We start from the raw sequence: 15,683 nt of genomic DNA, 5'->3' as shown, positions 1-15,683 counted from the left end.
TGATATTTTTCGTTGGGCAGGTGGCAGCTGCAGCCTCGGCAGGCACTGTGGGTAGAACTACACGCTTTGCTGGCTTGGCTGGGGCGATATTTGGGTGTGAGAACTCCTCATTACAAATGAAAGTGAAACGTCACTCTCTAAGTAGCCTTTCCTTGGAGGAGCAGTCCATGTTTGGCCTTGGTGTAAATGACATGACCAATATATTCAGTGGCACGATGACGAGATCTGGTGATCCTATAAATAGTATTGGCTCCTCCGGTTTAATCCAATTATTCATAGAAATCACGAAAATAATTATCCGTAGTGGTTTCCACTGTTCGTTTGGCGACAGATTTGAGTACCCCAAATCCGACCAGATCGGTATCGGTTCTTATTGGTAATCTTAGACTTCACTGAGCGCTGGACATCGTCATTCCACCACCAGACCTGTTTGTCTACGAAACGCTTTCCTTGCTTTGTCTGTGTCTTCCGCACTCGATGGAATTCGTACAGCGATCACACGCCATGTATTCTGTACAAGGCGGTCAGTATTCAGGAGAGGATTGATGATGTCCATTAACACTGTTGCTTTGACATGAAGCTTCCACCACTTGATGCGTTCTGTGGTGGTGGCAGGTCTGAAAGGTAGGTGAAGATGAAGCTAAAATTCAATAACCAGGAGTATATGCTGAGGAGTGATGTCGTCTGATGGTATCACTTTATAGTCCATTACTAGCCTCAGATCCTTCCCCTCCACTATCCAGTAATCGACTTGCGACTTGGGACGACCACTGCTAAATGTGATAATGTTGTAAAGGCGTTTCTTGAAGAATGTATTTACTTTTGCCAAGTCACATTCGAACGCGTGTTCACCAGCTTCGTTACGCATGCCTAACGCGTATCCACTATTCACTCATTCAAAACCATTCCTTGAGTAGGCAACGTAGCTTTTGAGATCTCCAGCGATTAACAGATGTTCGCTGATGTCAACAAAGTGGATGTACGGTATGACTCCAGTTCTGTCCAAAATCCATCTTGTTCTTCTAATTGGCATCCTACCTGTGGTGTATAACAAGAGATAATGCATACTATTGCTGACCCGGGGACAAGCGAATGCATGTACGGTCTACGTAGGTGATGTTATTCACAACCTTTCGGAGACGGCAATTGCCACGCCGATTCGCCAGGATGTTGTGCCATAGTGCAAGAGCTTGTATCATTCACTAATGTCACAGATTTGGGCACCTTTCCACTTTGTCTACTGGATACAGGCAATGTCTATCCGTCGTAGCTTGAGTGAATCGGCCAACTCGCGGCTGCGTCCAGTCATTTTCTCGTTTGATCAACTCTTGTTCTTTTACGAGCTGGACGGTATTGGAAAATTCGAGTCCAAGGGATTCTTTCATTTTCACACCCTTCGTTACCCTTGTCTTTCTTTGATCGATGCCTATATTTTTCGAAATGTCTGATCTCTTTCATGTTTACCTTCTGATTAGTGTTAGTAGAGGATGGTTGCCTAGTTGAACTCCCTATTAAACTTATAATCACCATCACCACCACCACCACCACCACGGCCACCAGTCAATGTCCCATTGTTGATTGACACAAATTGGGTTAATTTGCCTCGCTTATTTAACCTGCTGCAGCCTTGCGCAGGTAGCCGTCGCATATTTCTCACACCGATCGGGCGGCGTCGAATTGCTGAAGGCTACCAAAACATGTAAAAACCTGCGCTAGTTCATGTGGTACGTCGTCGGCATATTAAAGATCTATGGTGGTACATTTGCTGTCTACACGACAAATTGATTAAAACCTTGCGATCTGGCGGAGTAAAATGGAACATCGAAATCGACACGCTGACTGCCTAGATGGCGTCACCTCTTGGTGGCTGTGTCCTTTCAATTATTATTTTACTTGACATTTGCTACTAAGGCGAATACCTCTATTTGCAAATGAAGCATTTTGATTGACTAATGAATTGATTTACTTTCTGGTGTCTAGAAGCACTTTCAATGTGTAGGTAAGATTAATTATATTTTGGGTTTACTGCAAACACCTCATCCTGCCAAATTTTCATGCCCACTAGAGCTGTCGGTCGAAAGCCCCCCCCCCACCTCTAAATATGCTCCCTGGATCCGCCCTTGATGGAGAAACAGTTAAAGATGGCACAGGTTTTATACGGTGGGTTAAATTCAATTATTTATTTTGCACATGATTGTTTTCATAATTATATTTCAAATCTACCGTGTTTCAAAACACACATGTGCTGTATAAATGTGTAGAGTTAATTTTTATTTTCGGGGTGGGGTTTAATCAATCGCTACTGATCTGCATTTAGGGCAGTCGCCCAGGTGGTAGATTCCCCATCGGTTGTTTTCCTAGCCTTTTCTTAAATGATCGCAAATAAATTGGAAATTGATTGAACATCTCCCTTGGTAAGTTATTCCAATCCCTAACTCCCCTACCTACAAATGAATATTTGCCCCAATTTGTCCTCTTACATTCCAGCTTTATCTTCATATTGTGATCTTTCCTACTTTTAAAGACATGACCCGAATACGGTATATTCGTCTACTGATGTGATTCCACGTCATCTCTCCACTGACAGCTCGGAACATACCACTTAGTCGAGCAGCTCGTCTCCCTTCTCCCAATTCTTCCCAGCCCAAACTTTGCAACATTTTTGTAACGCTACTCTTTTGTCGGAAATCACCCAAAACAAATTGATTTTAAGCCCCCTCCCCCACCCAACCTCGTCCATGGTTACGGCCGTGCAGCTTACTACCATAGTCTTCGCTTGGTAGGCCAAGGCTCTTCAAGGACTGTAGTGCTAAGGGGTTTGGTTTTTTTGGGGGGGGGGGGCATAACCTAATTAATGTAACCCAGAGTTGCAGAGTTCTTGAGCCCTCATATAAATGGGAATATATTTATTGCAACAGAAGTTATCAGTAATCTCTTAGGATCTGTTAAGCAGCCTTCCGTACGGTATTGATTCCAAACTCCCATATATTATTCTAACATCTACAGAAGTTGTACCATATAGAAGCAGTATCTGTTACATTCTGCACAGTTCTCTCATGCATGCGTAAAAAAAAAAAAATGCTATCCGTGAAAAGATCATATACGAAGAGTACTTCATTGCATAACACAGTACACACGGTCTTGACCTATATACTGTATCCGTCGTAACCTGCCAGCGACTCGCGACATGCGTGCGCATAATGGTATTTCATTTGTTTATCAGCAACCAATATGGCTCCCGCCGACGTTTCAGGGGAAGTAAAGATGTAAATAAATTTGTACTTATTATTTTCTCTGTATTATAGAATGATGGCAACTAAAATACATTCGGAAATATCAAGAGACTCCAAAGATTTTGATAAAAGTAACGATGAAGTTGATCCCCGTGTACAGGTAAAATAAAACGAATTTGTCTTTGGGGCTTATGTTATAATCGTATTTTGACATTTGTATGGACGCAACATTTGACGTAACCGTGATCATAATGACACAAAATGCAATGCATTTAGTGTTGTTAAAGAAATTTATTTCAATCATGGCAGTTGTTATATAGTCAGAAACAAATTAAGAACAGCAATTCTCAATGGAATTTTCATGTGCATTTTCTTGTGTGACATTTTACAGATTGAACTGGAAAGACTTAACACTGCAACGGATGACATAAATAAACTTGAAGTGGATTTGGATGTAAGTATTGCCTTTGCAATGTAGTGTTTTATTATACTGGTATATACATTGAGTCACACTCGGTTGCATATAGGCTACTGAGGGCTACCAAGGCTATCGGTGAAGCCCAAACCTCAAATGAGAAAGATGAAAACCTAAATCACATCATAACGTAAGGATATGACACATTGTTCCATTTAAAAAACTTGAAATAAAGTCATTAGAAAAAACGTCGCTCATATTTTTGAGTGCAAGGCATCGGAGACTGATATTGTAGTCCAGGCACTGCGTCCCTCTCCCCTCACCTCACCTTGTGTGCCTAGCTGCTGAATATTCCATAGGTGCGGGGACCGAGGAGATAGGTAGGCAAGGCTTTGGTCCTTCAGATCGCCACTCGCTCTGCCTCTGCTAAGGAGGGAGAGAGCTCATTGACTTGAAGTTCTCCAGAAGACTCTGAACAGACACAATTGACCCATGTACTGTGGTGTCATGTGTTTGCTGTTGCATGAACAAGATATCTTGCTGAGTGTTCTTAGCTGAGAAAATTATTTGTGTACAGTGAAACCTCGCAATGCGAGTAACTTGGTCTACGACTGTTTTGAAAGACGAGCAAACATTTTAAATAAATTGTAACTTGATAAGCGAGTGAAGTTTCGCAATACGAGCGTCACGTTTGCCTAGGTTTTCCCCTCCCCTGTGCCTTTGTTGAATGGATGAACATGGTCTTTGGTCCTATATTGAAGAAATACCTTTCAGAAAATAATTAGCCGCTCAGAGTCTTGCTGGTTATGGACAATGCTCCTGCTCAACCTCCAGGCTTTGAGGCCTTAAGGACGACTTACTGGATGAATTCAAGTTCGTTAAGGGTAAGTTCCTTCCACCCAACACTACTCCAGCCTATGGATCAGCAAGTCATTTCGAACTTCAAGAAGCTATACACCAAAGCACTATTTTAGCGATGCTTCGAAGTGACCGAAGGAATAATCCTTACCCTCCGTGAGTTTGGGAGAAATCATTTCCCCATTGTGAACTGCCCAAAGATCATTGATAAAGCCGGGGATGGAGTCACCAAGAGAACTCCACTTCCGCTTGGGGAAAGCTGTGGCCTGACTATGTGTTTGGACGTGACATTGAGGGGATTGTTGGTGACAGTGAGCCGCCGATTGTTGATGAAATTGTGTTCTTATGGAAGACTATGGGGCTGGAGGTGAATGACGTTGACATTCAAGAGCAGGTGGAAGAACATAGCCAGGAACTGACCACCAACGAAATGATGGATCTGCATCGCGAACAACAGGAGGATGTTATGGAGGAGATCTTGTCCGGGGAAGAGGAGGAGGAAAAGTCAACGGAATCTCACTTCAACTGAGATTCAGGAGAAGTGCAAAATGTGGGAAACGTTGCAAAATGTGTAGAGAAACACCACCCGAATAAGGCTGTAGTAGTGCGAGCGATGAACCAGTTTAATGACAATGCAATGTCACATTTTCGTGAAATCCTCAAAAACAGGCAAAAGCATCAGTCATTGGACAGGTTCCTTGTTAAAATTGCACGAAAAGAAAACAATTCCAGTGATCCAACAGATAGCAGTGATTCCGTTCGTGAAATTCGTGCTACACAATAACTTTTCTCATGTCATCTCTAGTTTCCCTCACACCGACAATGATTCTGTGGTAAGGTAAAGTGCACTTTAATTTGTTTTACGTTATATTTTGTTTTAAAAATGGTATGCGAATAAATATTTTTGTGTTGTGGACGAATCATACGCGTTTCAATGGTTTCTTATGGGAAAACTTGCTTTGATATACGAGCGCTTTGGATTACAAGCATGTTGTTGGAAAGAATTATGCTTGCAATCCAAGATTTCACTGTATTTCAGTAGTATTACTGCTCTCATGTTAGGACCCTTTAAACAACAAGCATTACTGTTCTCAGAACAATTTTAGTTTATTTGTAGTTACAGTGTACAATGTGCCTGACCGTGTACGGTTACTGTACAAAGGAAAATTTAATGTGTCCTATTCAGTACATAATACAAATCCATCCTTAGATGGAGTAATAAAAGTCAAACAAGTTTTGACTCGTTTGAGCCATCTTCAGTGAAAAAAGTGTGTTAAAAGTTATTTACATAATAGAAGCTTAAAATGTGTTAAAAACATAATGAAGGAACAAATGAAAAACAAAAGAGACATGACGGAAATAAAAAACAGTTCAGATATGTACACATTTCCATCATTAGATGGAGTAATAATCAACTCGTTTGAGACATCTTCAGTGAAAAAAAGTTAACATTTTTACAATAATTCAAGCTAAAAAGTGTGAAGAAAAGAATGAAAACAAATGAAATAAGATGGAAACGAACAATAAGTGTTTATAGTGAGGTTGTGGACCTCTTAATATAAAAATTTCACAGTGTGATATAATTAAAAAACAGGATGAAATCACTGTGTTAAAAATTCAGTATTGACAGTCTTTGTAGAGTCACCATCACCACGAATAGTTAAGAGGGAAGCGAAAAACATGAGAATCTAAGTTTGAAAGGAGACATGTGCCACGTGAAATATACGTGACACGTGATGGAAAACCGCCAATATATTTCAAAGTTGGTGACTACAAAGTAGACTGTCAATACTGAAACACAGTATATTATGTAAATAACTTTAACCCTGTTTTTTCACTGAAGATGGCTCAAACGAGTCTAAACATGTTTGACTTTTATTACTCCTTCTAAGGATGGATTTATGTTATGTATTGAATAGGAGAACACATTAAATTTTCCTTTGTAAAGTGAAAAGCGTCAGTACAGAATGATTCTAATATCTTGTAATGGGGTTACTTTTGTAAAAAGGCAGAACCATATAAAACAGGTACTGGATAAACGATTCTCGCAACTTAAGTATGCAGATAAATTGATGATTGTTTGAAATGGTAAGCCTACCCCACATCTTTTCCAGAATCCACTTCATCATACTCTTAATTTCTGTAGCTTGGGGACTGGGTGTTTATGACATCTTTGCAATATCTATTTTATTCTTATTATGTCATCACCGAGCCTTTCCAGAAGAAACTTATTATTGTTACATACGTACATGTCCCATGTCGTTCCATCTATACGATGGGTCGGCGAATGAAGCCCCTCCACCAACTTCTGTCTTTGTACTTTTCTCCTTCTTTATTTTGTCCCAGTCCCCTTCTCGTTGCTGAATGTCGTTTTTCACCATGTTTGTATATCGCATTCTTGGCCGTCCTCTTGGTCTTGAATATTTTAATACCAATATAAATGGTCCATTATTGGACATTATAAATTTTCCAGCTAACTCATTCCTGTTTGCCAGTGTTTTGCCCCCATGTGCTCAGTTGGGCTCATCAGTTGGTACATAGCACACCCACCAAGACGCGTGGCTAGTGCATACCTCGGAGGCCACTGCGTAGGCTACTTAGAGCCACCAGCAGTGCCACTGCACTATGAGAGACTTTGTCTCATCACCAAAAATTGATACCTGCTTGGCCATCACATGATATAGATGTTGATTCCCATAGGGAACCTGAAATATTTGTCCCGAATGAGTAAATTTATAATACCAATATAAATGGTCCGTTATTGGACATTATAAGTTTTCCAGCTAACTCATTCCTGTTTGCCAGCGTTTCACCCCCGTGTGCTAAGTTGGGCTCATCAGTTGGTACATAGCACACCCACGAAGACGCATGGCTAGTTCATACTGTGGAGGCCATTGCGTAGGCTACTTGGTGCCACCAGCAGTGCCAATGCAGTATGAGAGATTTTGTCTCATTACCAAAAATTGATGCCTGCTTGGCCATCAGATGATACAGATGTTGATTCCCATAGGGAACCTGAAATATTTGTCCCGAATGAGTAAATTTATAATGCCAATATAAATGGTCCATTATTGGACATTATAAATTTTCCAGCTAACTCCTTCCTGTTTGCCAGCATTTTGCCCCCGTGTGCTAAGTTGGGCTCATCAGTTGGTACATAGCACACCCACGAAGACGCATGGCTAGTTCATACTGTGGAGGCCATTGCGTAGGCTACTTGGTGCCACCAGCAGTGCCAATGCAGTATGAGAGATTTTGTCTCATTACCAAAAATTGATGCCTGCTTGGCCATCAGATGATACAGATGTTGATTCCCATAGGGAACCTGAAATATTTGTCCCGAATGAGTAAATTTATAATGCCAATATAAATGGTCCATTATTGGACATTATAAATTTTCCAGCTAACTCCTTCCTGTTTGCCAGCATTTTGCCCCCGTGTGCTATGTTGGGCTCATCAGTTGGTACATAGCACACCCACCAAGACGCATGGCTAGTGCTTACCATGGAGGCCACTGCGTAGGTTACTTGGAGCCACCAACAGTGCCAATGCACTATGAGAGACTTTGTCTCATTACCAAAAGTTGATGCCTGCTTGGCCATCAGATGATATAGATTAGGGCTGTCCAACGTTTGTTTCTATGCGAGCACATTCGCATGATAACTAAGGGTATGTGGGCGCCAGGTACGATTCCACTAATTTGACTATTGTTATCGGTACTACAACGACTATATTAAAATAATAATAATAAATCTAAAATTAAAAATTATATGAAAATATATTTACTCACATAATTAATGTAAAATCTGGCACTGCATGCTCGCTGCAAGTTGAGGAAAGTCTGGTGTGTAACTGGAACAGGCTGCTCTTAACGCATCATCCAGGTGTGAGTCTGTCAGGCAGGATCGGTATTTGTTTTTTATTATGTTTATAGTCGAAAACTCAACTTCACAAAGATAGGTTGAATCAAAACAAGATTGCATCTTCAGAGCAACACTGCGGGTAATGGGATATTTTTTACCGTCCACCAGAGTCCAGAAATTGCCACCTGTTGCGTAGAAGGATTTCAAAGAAAGGCCTGACTGAAGGCTTAAAATTTTCATTCCTAATTCTTCAGGATTATAATTTTCGAATATTTCACACACCATCCCTCCAAGCTCACAAACGTCAACAGAAGCGAAGGGATTATTGACAGACATGATCACTGGTTCAAGCATTGAAAATGGCTAAAACTGCTACCAAATTCGGACCCAAGAGTTTCAAGATGTTTAGCAAGAGATGAAAAATCATGCTTGCCGCCATTTACTGTATCTGCCATAGATTTCAAATTTGGAAAATGTGAAAGGGAATTTCTATTTAAATGGAAAATTCATACCTTAAGTTTCTTTTCAATACTTGACAATACTTATCATACTTGAAATATTATGATCTTTTCCTTGCAATTCGAGATTTAACTCATTTAAATTTGAGGTGATGTCTGCCAAGAATGCTAATTCGATTAGCAAGATATATCATCATGTTCGTGATAATATTTCCCAGGAGATGATTTCATAAAGTCTCGTTTCTCATCCAACAGGCAGCAAAACCATTCGAGTGTTTTCCCCCTACTAAGCCATCTTACATCTGTATGAAGGATGACGTCACCATACTCCAAATCTGACATACTTAAATTATTTCTGAACAATCGATGACAAGTAGATGACGATCTGTCTTGTTTTCAAATATTAAGTAAAATTTAATTTGGAAATTAATTGCGAAGGGTGCCATAAAAGGGCACCTTGGCGCCCGTGGGCGCCGCGTTGGACAGGGCTGATATAGATGTTGACTCCCATAGGAAATATGAAATATTTGTCCTGAAGGAGTAAATTTATAATACCAATATAAATGGTCCATTATTGGACATAAATTTTCCAGCTAACTCATTCCTGTTTGCCAGCGTTTCGCCCCCTGTGTGCTAAGTTGGGCTCATCAGTTGGTACATAGCACACCCACCGAGACGCATGGTTAGCGTGCATAGCGTGTGGGCCACTGCGTAGGCTACTTGGAGCCACCAGCGGTGCCAATACACTATAAGATACTTTGTCTCATTACCAAAAATAGACGCCTGCTTGGCCATCAGATGATATAGATGTTGATTCCCATAGGGAAAGTGAAATATTTGTCCCGAATGAGTAAATTTATAATACCAATGTAAATAATATATAAAATAATATAAATAAATAATTCTTCCATTCTTCTTTGATCTCTCTGTCATCTGTAATGAGATACCCACTATCACTAGTCAGATAATTGATCTGTTCTTTGTCCCTCCTTGTATTCTTCATCGTTCCATACAACATTTTTCTGTTGCCATCTACATCTTCATTTAGTTTATCACTCCATTCATTCAACTATGTTTCTCTTTCTGATCTGACAACCTGCTTAGATTCTTTTCTTTTTTTCTGCCAACTTTCAGAGTTCTTTGTCCGTATCTGTTTGACTTTTGAAATATTTTCTGTAGGCATTGTTCTTTTTAAGGACTGTCTCTTGTTTTATCATTCCATCATGGTGTCTCTTTCCATTTTATTATTATAAAATTATGATGGCTGATCAGAAAACAAGTTGCACTTCCCAGCTATGGCCATTTATTACACCACCTATACAACAGCAACATGACTATAACGACATACACTGTAACGTCACTTTTCCACATAGTTTCCAAGAGACTTCAAACATTTCTGCGAATGCACGACCAACTTGTCGATGCCGGATGCATAGAAATTTCCTCCAGTGTTCTGCAACCACTCGGAGACAGCGACCTTCACCTCCTCATCGGTCTGGAAACGTCGACCACCGAGCTCCATTTTGAGCTTACCGAACAGATGAAAGTCACATGGCGTTAGGTCGGGACTGTAGGGTGGATTTTGCCAGACCTCCTACTTGAAACGCTGCAACAGTTCTCTCGTTTGACAGGCCTTGTGAGGTGTTGAATTATCGTGCAACAAAATCACATCGGGGCTCAATTTCCCCCGGCGCTTCTCTTTAATCGCTTTACGCAACCGGTGCAACGTTTGACAATACAACGCCGCCTTGATCGTTGTTCCTTTCGGCATGAATTCCACGTGCAGCAAACCCTCCATGTCAAAGAACACTGTCGCCATAACCTTTCCGGCTGAAGGTTGAACCTTGACCTTCTTTCGTTGTGGTGATGAGGGGTGCACCCATTCCATTGATTTTCGCTTCATTTCGGGGGTGAAGTGGTGGACCCACTTTTCGTCGCCTGTGATGATTCGTTGCAGAAACCCGTTGCCGTCTGCGGCATAGCATCGCAAAAATGCCAGGGAGGATTGGAAACGTCCCTTGTGCTCATCGGTGAAAAGATGTGGGACCCATCTTTGACACAGCTTACGATATCTAAGGTCCTCGTGAACAATGGCGAACACACTGCCATACGACATGTTCAGCTGCGTTGCGATTTCTCTCAGTTTAATGCGCCGGTTCTGTCTAATGATCGCATGCACACTGTTGACCTTTGCATGGGTCCTGGACGTTGCGGGCCTGCCTTCGTAATGATTGTCCATGATATCCGTGCATCCGGGTTCAAATTGCTGACACCACTTTACGATACCTTGCCGGGAAATGGCTCGCTCCCCATACACAGCACTAATTTCATGATGAATGTCCGTGCAATTCTTCCCTTTGCCCATAGGAATCGGATTGTTGCACGCACCTCATATTTGGAGTGAACGTTCAGTTGACGCGCCATTGCATTTGGCCGCTATTCACATAATACTAGACGAGACACTACAGCGACCTGCCTAACAGACGTGTGGGCAGTGTCTGTGTCTTTCTCTGCTGTGACCACGTTTGAGACATACAGTGCGCAACTGCAGCGCGTTAGTGCAATTAACCTTTTGATCCACCTAAAATGAGTAAATTTATAATACCAATGTAAATAATATAATATATAAAATAATATAAATTAAATAATTCTTCCATTCTTCTTTGATCTCTCTGTCATCTGTAATGAGATACCCACTATCACTAGTCAGATAATTGATCTGTTCTTTGTCCCTCCTTGTATTCTTCATCGTTCCATACAACATTTTTCTGTTGCCATGTACAACTTCATTTAGTTTATCACTCCATTCATTCAACCATTTTTCTCTTTCTGCTCTGACAATCTGCTTAGGTTCCTTTGGATACCAGTTGCTATGGAATGGGAGTGGGCATCTCGGACATATTCTGAGTCGTGGTCCTCCTTGTGCTCAGGCGGCTAGGACTATACAATCCACCGGTGGTCCATAACCCGTTAGAGGAGAGATCCTCACTTGGACTATGTGCAAGTAGGGCAGCATCCTGCTTCATGAATCGACCGAGCTCAGAACATTTTAAGCAAGCCTCGGACCTATGGGAGTAACGGAGTCCCACTCCCATTTGACAGGCGAGGGACTCCTTGGAAACAACTTGGCGAACGAAATGGAATTCGATGGGGAGCTATCAATATTAATGGGGCTTATGGAAGAAAGAAAGTAGAACTGGCTGAGTCAGCAAAGAGGATGCATCTGGATGTGCTAGGAGTAAGTGATATTCGGGTAAGGGGAGATAACGAGGAAGAGATAGGAGATTATAAAGTGTACTTGACGGGTGTTAGAAAGGGAAGGGCAGAGTCTGGGGTAGGGCTCTTTATCAGGAATACCATTGCACGGAACATAGTTTCTGTTAGGCACGTAAATGAGCGAATGATGTGGGTAGATTTGTCAGTTGGAGGAATTAGGACTAGAATTGTGTCCGTGTATTCACCATGTGAGGGTGCAGATGAGGATGAAGTTGACAAGTTTTATGAAGCATTGAGTGACATCGTAGTCAGGGTAAACAGCAAGGATAGAATAGTGCTAATGGGCGATTTCAATGCGAGAGTTGGGAATAGAACTGAAGGATACGAAAGGGTGATTGGTAAATGTGGGGAAGATATGGAAGCTAATGGGAATGGGAAGTGTTTGCTGGACTTCTGTGCTAGTATGGGTTTAGCTGTTACGAATACATTCTTCAAGCATAAGGCTATTCACCGCTACACGTGGGAGGCTAGGGGTACCAGATCCATAATAGACTATATCTTAACAGACTTCGAATTCAGGAAATCTGTTAGGAATGTACGAGTTTTCCGGGGATTTTTCGATGATACAGACCACTATCTGATCTGTAGTGAACTAAGTATCTCTAGGCCTAAGGTAGAGAAAGTGAAATCTGTCTGCAAACGAATAAGGGTAGAAAATCTCCAGGACGAGGAAATTAGACGGAAGTACATGGATATGATTAGTGAGAAGTTTCGAACAGTAGACATTAAGCAGGTTCAGGATATAGAAAGTGAATGGATGGCATATAGGGATGCTGTAGTAGAAACAGCCAGGGAATGCCTTGGAACAACTGTGTGTAAAGACGGGAAAAGGCGAACATCTTGGTGGAATGATGAAGTGAGAGCAGCTTGTAAACGTAAAAAGAAGGCTTATAAGAAATGGCTCCAAACAAGGGCCGAGGCAGATAGAGAGTTGTATGTAGATGAAAGAAACAGAGCGAAACAAATAATTGTTGAATCCAAAAAGAAGTCATGGGAAGATTTTGGTAACAACCTGGAAAGGCTAGGTCAAGCAGCAGGGAAACCTTTCTGGACAGTAATAAAGAATCTTAGGAAGGGAGGGAAAAAGGAAATGAACAGTGTTTTGAGTAATTCAGGTGAACTCATAATAGATCCCAGGGAATCACTGGAGAGGTGGAGGGAATATTTTGAACATCTTCTCAATGTAAAAGGAAATCATCCTGGTGGTGTTGTGAACAGCGAAGCTCAAGGGGAGGAGGAAAATGATATTGGTGAAATTATGCTTGAGGAAGTGGAAAGGATGGTAAATAAACTCCATTGTCATAACGCAGCAGGAATAGATGAAATTAGACCTGAAATGGTGAAGTATAGTGGGAAGGCAAGGATGAAATGGCTTCATAGATTAGTAAAATTAGCGTGGAGTGTTGGTAAGGTACCTTCAGATTGGGCAAAAGCAGTAATTGCCCCTATCTATAAGCAAGGGAACAGGAAGGATTGCAACAACTGTCGAGGTATCTCACTGATTAGTATACCAGGCAAAGTATTCACTGGCATCTTGGAAGGGAGGGTGCGATCAGTCGTTGAAAGGAAGTTGGATGAAAACCAATGTGGTTTCAGACCACAGAGAGGCTGTCAGGATCAGATTTTCAGTATGCGTCAGGTAATTGAAAAATGCTACGAGAGGAATAGGCAGTTGTGTTTGTTTCATAGATCTAGAGAAAGCATATGACAGGGTACCGAGGGAAAAGATGTTCGCCATACTGGGGGACTATGGAATTAAAGGCAGATTATTAAAAGCAATCAAAGGCATTTATGTTGACAATTGGGCTTCAGTGAGAATTGATGTTAGAATGAGTTCTTGGTTCAGGGTACTTACAGGGGTTAGACAAGGCTGTAATCTTTCACCTTTGCTGTTTGTAGTTTACATGGATCATCTGCTGAAAGGTACAAAATGGCAGGGAGGGATTCAATTAGGTGGAAATGTAGTAAGCGGTCTGGCCTATGCTGACGACTTGGTCTTAATGGCAGATTGTGCCGAAAGCCTACAGTCTAATATCGTGGAACTTGAAAATAGGTGCAGTGAGTATGGTATGAAAATTAGCCTCTCGAAGACTAAATTGATGTCAGTAGGTAAGAAATTCAACAGAATTGAATGTCAGATTGGTGATACAAAGCTAGAACAGGTCGATAATTTCAAGTATTTAGGTTGTGTGTTTTCCCAGGATGGTAATATAGTAAGTGAGATTGAATCAAGGTGCCGTAAAGCTAATGCAGTGAGCTCGCAGCTGCAATCGACTGTATTCTGTAAGAAGGAAGTCAGCTCCCAGACGAAACTATCTTTACATCGGTCTGTTTTCAGACCAGCTTTGCTTTACGGGAGCGAAAGCTGGGTGGACTCAGGATATCTTATTCATAAGTTAGAAGTAACAGACATGAAAGTAGCAAGAATGATTGCTGGTACAAACAGGTGGGAACAATGGCAGGAGGGCACTCGGAATGAAGAAATAAAGGCTAATTTAGGAATGAACTCGATGGATGAAGCTGTACGCATAAACCGGCTTCGGTGGTGGGGTGATGTGAGGCGAATGGAGGAGGATAGGTTACCTAGGAGAATAATGGACTCTGCTATGGAGGGTAAGAGAAGTAGAGGTAGACCAAGACGATGATGGTTAGACTCGGTTTCTAACGATTTAAAGATAAGAGGTATAGAACTAAATGAGGCCACAACACTAGTTGCAAATCGAGGATAGTGGCAACGTTTAGTAAATTCACAGAGGCTTGCAGACTGAACGCTGAAAGGCATAACAGTCTATAATGATAATGTATGTAATGTAATGTACTTATAGAGTTCTTTGTCCTTATCTGTTTGACTTTTGAAATATTTTCTGTAGGCATTGTTCTTTTTAAGGACTGTGTCTCTTGTTTTATCATTCCATCATGGTGTCTCTTTCCATTTTATTATTATAAAATTATAATGGAAATTTTTACAGCAGTACCAACGGTCATACCCGTCCTTCACTGATTTGTTATCTTCCTCGGTAGATCAGTGGTGGTGTCCGACCCATGATCGTGGGTTCGATTCCAAGCAACCATGCCTTCCTCATTGTACTTTCTGACCTCATACTTCTGACTTAATTATATAGATAACAGAGTGCTGGTATTTCACTCCCGTCTACTTCTACATCTTTGTAGGAGGACACCAGGGCTGCTGTTATAGGAGTAATATAATTTTATTTTTGTAGGTAGATCTACTAAAATGAAATGCTATCTTTTAGTGTTAGTGTTCTCTTTTGTTGTTTGGAATCAAACCTGTGATCATGGGTCAGACACCATCACCGATCTACCGAGGAAGCTAATAAACCAGTGAACGACTTGTACGACCGCAGTTAATGCTGTAAAATTCTACATTTTAATTTGATGGTGATTATAATAGTGCATAGCCTCTGGAAAGGCTGGTTGGTGACCCAGTGAGGATGAAGTAAACGGCAAAGACGTTTTAAATACCCAGTCCCCGAATCAGGCAAATTAAAAGTACGAGGGGGTTGATCCCAAGAATTAACCGGGGCCATCGGACCAAAGGCAAGCATTCTATCCATTTAGC

The 15,683-nt window shown here is 41.3% G+C and overlaps 1 protein-coding gene across 2 annotated transcripts in view; it reads left to right on the top strand.

Moving 5' to 3' along the window:
- Positions 1 to 3,236: 3,236 nt before the first annotated feature.
- Positions 3,237 to 15,683, top strand: part of LOC136874428 (uro-adherence factor A) — a 209,331-nt gene continuing 196,884 nt past the window's right edge. For both annotated transcript variants that reach the window (XM_068227588.1, XM_068227587.1), the window contains exons 1-2: positions 3,237 to 3,393; positions 3,625 to 3,687. In XM_068227588.1, the coding sequence (XP_068083689.1) occupies positions 3,307 to 3,393; positions 3,625 to 3,687 (150 nt within the window). In that variant the 5' untranslated portion in view covers positions 3,237 to 3,306. The remainder of the gene's footprint in view (positions 3,394 to 3,624; positions 3,688 to 15,683) is intronic.

This window comes from Anabrus simplex, chromosome 5, assembly GCF_040414725.1.
Source record: "Anabrus simplex isolate iqAnaSimp1 chromosome 5, ASM4041472v1, whole genome shotgun sequence".
Classification (NCBI taxonomy): Eukaryota; Metazoa; Arthropoda; class Insecta; order Orthoptera; family Tettigoniidae; genus Anabrus; species Anabrus simplex.
This window is presented reverse-complemented; position numbering and strand designations above follow the sequence as displayed.